The sequence below is a fragment of the Olea europaea genome, chromosome 6 (assembly GCF_002742605.1).
Source record: "Olea europaea var. sylvestris chromosome 6, O_europaea_v1, whole genome shotgun sequence".
Taxonomy (NCBI): Eukaryota; Viridiplantae; Streptophyta; class Magnoliopsida; order Lamiales; family Oleaceae; genus Olea; species Olea europaea.
In genome coordinates, this window is record NC_036242.1 from 26,608,771 (window position 1) to 26,613,373 (window position 4,603).

At 34.7% G+C, this 4,603-nt stretch overlaps 1 protein-coding gene across 1 annotated transcript; it reads left to right on the top strand.

Annotated features, from left to right (window-relative positions):
- The first annotated feature begins 735 nt into the window (after positions 1-735).
- LOC111396289 (BTB/POZ and TAZ domain-containing protein 1-like) lies at positions 736-4,047 on the top strand. The gene is made up of 5 exons (XM_023022676.1): positions 736-1,038; positions 1,235-1,368; positions 1,521-1,824; positions 2,048-2,364; positions 3,572-4,047. The coding sequence occupies exons 1-5, from the start codon at positions 898-900 to the stop codon at positions 3,723-3,725; spliced, it is 1,050 nt and encodes a 349-aa protein (XP_022878444.1). The 5' UTR covers positions 736-897; the 3' UTR covers positions 3,726-4,047.
- The last annotated feature ends 556 nt before the right edge of the window (positions 4,048-4,603 follow it).

A 4,603-nucleotide genomic window follows, 5' to 3' on the forward strand; every position in this document is an offset into this window, starting at 1 on the left:
ACAAGCACGAGCCCTTGTATTTATTTTAAAAGTATAATTCAATGTCACTAAGACCATGTTTGATAGGAAAGGAATTCCATGGAACTTGAAAAATATTTGAACATTTTCCACCTTTTTTATGTTTGATACCACAAAATTTTCCATGGAATTCATTTTCTGGTTTGGATGCCACCGAGACATTTTCTAAATTTTTTTTATTTTATTATTAGTATTATTTTTTTTTTTTGCAATGAAAACAAATTATAAGAATTATTGTAAAAAAAAATTCCCTTTAATTAGCAATTTCCATATAAACTAGAGTTAAACGAACACCAAAAGATAGATAATTTTCTAGAATTTTTAGAATTTTTTTTATTTTTTGGTAATGGAAACAAATTTTATCCCCAATACCAATAAAATATATCCCTTTAATTGACAATTTTGATGTAAAACAAAGCTAAATGAACAGCAAAAAACACTTTTACTTCAACATTTTCACGTGAAAAATTATACCAATCAAAGATAATAATTTACAATTTCCAATAAAACAATTTCTAAACAATTCAATTTTCCAAAATTCGTTTTCAATTCAATTCAATTCAATTCCGTCATTTTAATCAAACGGAAATTAAAATTATCACCCAGCATTAGCCGAAATGATTAAAGTCTCTAATCTGTACCAGTGCACTGAAAAGAAATTCAGGCATGCGTCCTATCCAAAATATCTAAAAAATGATTTTGGGATCTGATTTACACCTCATACATTTGAGGGACAATGCCTATAAATTCAGGAACAGATTTCGGATTTCCAAATTATTCTCTCATAAGAATTCTGTTTATCCATATCTCACGCCTTTCGCGCGTTCATAATTATCGCCGGAAAATAATTTTGAATTCCATTTGGAAGGTAGCGTAATTATGGTAAGCATCGCCGCGGAAATGAAAGTGAAAGCAAATTCTCCGTTTTCATGCCCCGGCGAAGGCGGCGAAATGCCGGAACTCGACGTTCAAATTATTACTTCTGGTGGCCTACGCATTCCTGCTCATTCTAGCGTCCTGGTATGATGTTTGTTCTCATCGTTTTCTATTCTCAGTCTCACAAATATTGAATATGTTATTCAATATCCTGTCTATTATCTAATTTTTCTTCGAAATCGAATGCATTCGTCCACCGACAAATTTTCAAAAAATAAGTTCCTAATTGGATTATTTGAATGCAATTTTTTGGTTAATATTTATTTATTTTTCTTTGTAGGCTTCAGCATCGCCGGTGCTGGGTAGCATGATTAAGAGACCGCAAAAGCACCGGATCTCCAAGCAGAAAATTCCGATTCTTGGCGTTCCTCCGGACGCCGTTTCTGTGTTCATGCAATTTCTATATTCGTTCGAGTGAGCATAATTATTTCTTTTGTTTTTTTTTTAATTTAATTTAATTTTAGTTTTTAGGCACTTATTATTTTGGTTGGTGGTGAACTATAACAATTTCAAGATTATTGCTATAAAATTTTGTAACGTAAAAGACTCAATTTTGGTTTGCTCAGGTGTAGTGAGAAGCAGCTGGAGAAGTACGGGATTCACCTGCTGGCGTTATCGCACGTATACTTGGTACCACTGTTGAAGCAGAGATGTACAAGAGCGTTGTCGGAGGGGTTGACGATTGAGAACGTGGTGGATGTACTACAGCTTGCTCGACTCTGCGATGCACCTGATCTTTACCTCAGGTGTATGAAGTTGTTGTCTAATAATTTCAAGGCTGTTGAACAGACAGAAGGGTGGAAGTTTCTGCAAAATCATGATCCTTCTGTTGAACTCCAAATCTTACAATTCATGGATGAAGCAGAATCTGTATGCACCTAAACACGACCCGTAGTTAGTTCATTTATCATTTCAAGTAGAGGAAACTTCAAGTCTCGTCGAAAATGACAGTGAACTATGAATGTTGTCAAGAACAGAAATAAACTAAATAATATTCTTTATAGATTTGTGGTTGTTTATATGATTCCTTTCCCATACTTGACACAGTTTGTGAATTGTGATAAATATAATGGTTTGAATTTGTTTGTAATAGAGGAAAAAGAGGATAAGGAGGCACAGACAGGAGCAGGGATTGTATTTACAGCTAAGTGAAGCGATGGATTGTCTGGAGCACATATGCACAGAAGGGTGCACAAGTGTGGGGCCTTACGATATGGATCCTAGCAAGAATATGGATCCATGTAGCAAGTTTTCGACCTGCCATGGTCTTCAACTCCTGATTAAGCATTTTGCAGCTTGTAATAAGAGGGTTAACGGTGGTTGTTTGCGCTGTAAGCGAATGTGGCAGCTCCTTAGATTGCACTCCTCAATTTGCGACTATCCTGATGAATGCAGAGTGCCCCTGTGCAGGTAAAAGAATCTTTCTAGATATTGTTGTTTTTTATTTAGTTATTCGTTCAGGATGCTTGCGAATTATGCGTTTATTACTATTCAAAAAATATGAATAAAATAGAATTTGAGAATGATCATTGTTATCACTAGTATTTGACGTACTTAACTATGTAATTAAAATATAAAAAGCATACTGTTGGCATCAAACATTTTCTCAGGCACAAGCATATCGAATCAGTTAGCCTACCGTATGAATCCAGTGATTCATCGAGTGTGCATTGTAACCATATATATGAGATGTTACCAGAAAATTCAAGACACTGTCATCGCTGAATCATATTGAAGATGTCAACATTCCATTTGGATGGAAATAAGTCCTGTCCCATATTTTCTGTATCCCACAATGTGTTCATTGCATGATACATGGATATCACTTGTCCTCCTGGTGAGATCTGATTAGGTTCGTTAGCTTCTCTATTACGGCAAATATGAATCTATCTGTCATTCAGGGTCAAGTTATCTTCATTTGTTCTCTGGAATCCTGATACGTCTGTCTTTGTTCATATAATGGATTAGTTCCACTTCTAAAAGCTCTACAAGATATTTAAGATCCAAGACCAATTATATACTGAATAGTTGGCGATAGTTGAAATGGGGTAAAAGTTGTTATAGCTACTATATTTATCCACTTACTGTTGCTCAAATTGAGGGGATAGAATGGATGTACGAGTTGGAGCATTAGAATCAGCAAATCTGGGGAATGGGAACTAAAAAGCAAAGTTTATAACGTTTCCTAAATTTGTATTTAGCAGACTGATGGTCTAGCTTGCATTAATAACCAACTATTTCTTCTCTAGACTTCTTCCTCAAAAGTGAAAGGAATTGAGTTGATGTATTCTGCGTAAAAAGTGTTGGGCAGGTATTGCTTTCGCTATCAATATGATCTGTCTAACCTTTAGATATCTCATCTGATTTACATGTTACAATGTGCTTTTGATAATAAAGCTCCCTTGTAAAATTTTGGCTGTGGGCTTTGATAAATCTTCTCCTAATTTCAAAAACCTTTCTTTTCAATAACTTTATCATTATTTAGATATGATTCATAATGTATACTTGTAATTGCATTTTTCTTCAGGATATATAGAAGAATAATGAATTTATTTTTGTTTATCAGTTACAGTAGAGTATCTTAATCTTTTCTCCTCTTGGAATGTTGATACTGCAGGCAGTTCAAATTGAAAGTGCAACAAGATGGAAGAGGAGCGGATGCTAGGTGGACATTACTAGTAAGGAAGGTGGTATCAGCCAAAACTATATCTTGCTTGACTTTGCCCAAGCAGAAGAGAGGAGAAAACTTGAACAACCCAAAATCATCATGACATTAGAAGCTTCAAATTATAGAAGTAATCTCAAATAGATACAAAAGTTTCTTGAAATGGAATGTGAAAATCATGTGTAGTAAGTCTCAGAAATTGTGTTTAGTTCTTTATAACCTGTAAATGAAAGTTGATTGGTTTGCTTAATAGTTTAGTTATTTTGGCCTGCTGTATCCCCCTTTTGTCGTGTTGGGTGGGCTAGCCATGAAGTAGTTTGTGATCAAAATATAATGCTTGTGGATGAGTGGTTTCTTGTCAATCTGCTTTTCTCCATTTATAATGTAAATATGGTGAAGTTACTTGAATTATTTTGGACATTGAGGTTTTCTCGAAGATCTTTTTCTATGAAACCCCTCGACGCAAGTGAACAAGGTTTGGACCTTGGTCAAGCCTCCTAGTGGAATAAAGCCCATAAGCTTTTGTAAATAGTTTACAAAAGAAAAGGTCGATATGGACATGAATATCCATATATACATAGCAATGCTAGAACCAAAGGTTAAATGTTGACCTTGGTGAAATATTTCTCCTGTAGCCTTGTTTAAGTCCATTCGGGTTTTGTTTGCAACAGTTGCATATCGTGACTATAGGTTAAGAAAAGTCTCTTGGAGGTTTGATTTTATCAAATTTGAAAATGAATTGTGTGTTTACAAGAAGATAGTGGGAGCATTTTTCGTATTCCTAAAACGACATCGCTATGTTTCAATCGTTGAAATAATGGTTGTTAAAGGATTTATTCCTAAACGATGTGGGATAAGCAACTTGATCTATAGAGGTAGATCTAAAAGATTGCTTAACTCATCCCGATTTATATAGATGAAATCTTGAGAAGATTTCATATGGAGAAATTGGTTTACTCTTAAGCGGTATGTTGGAAAGGTTCC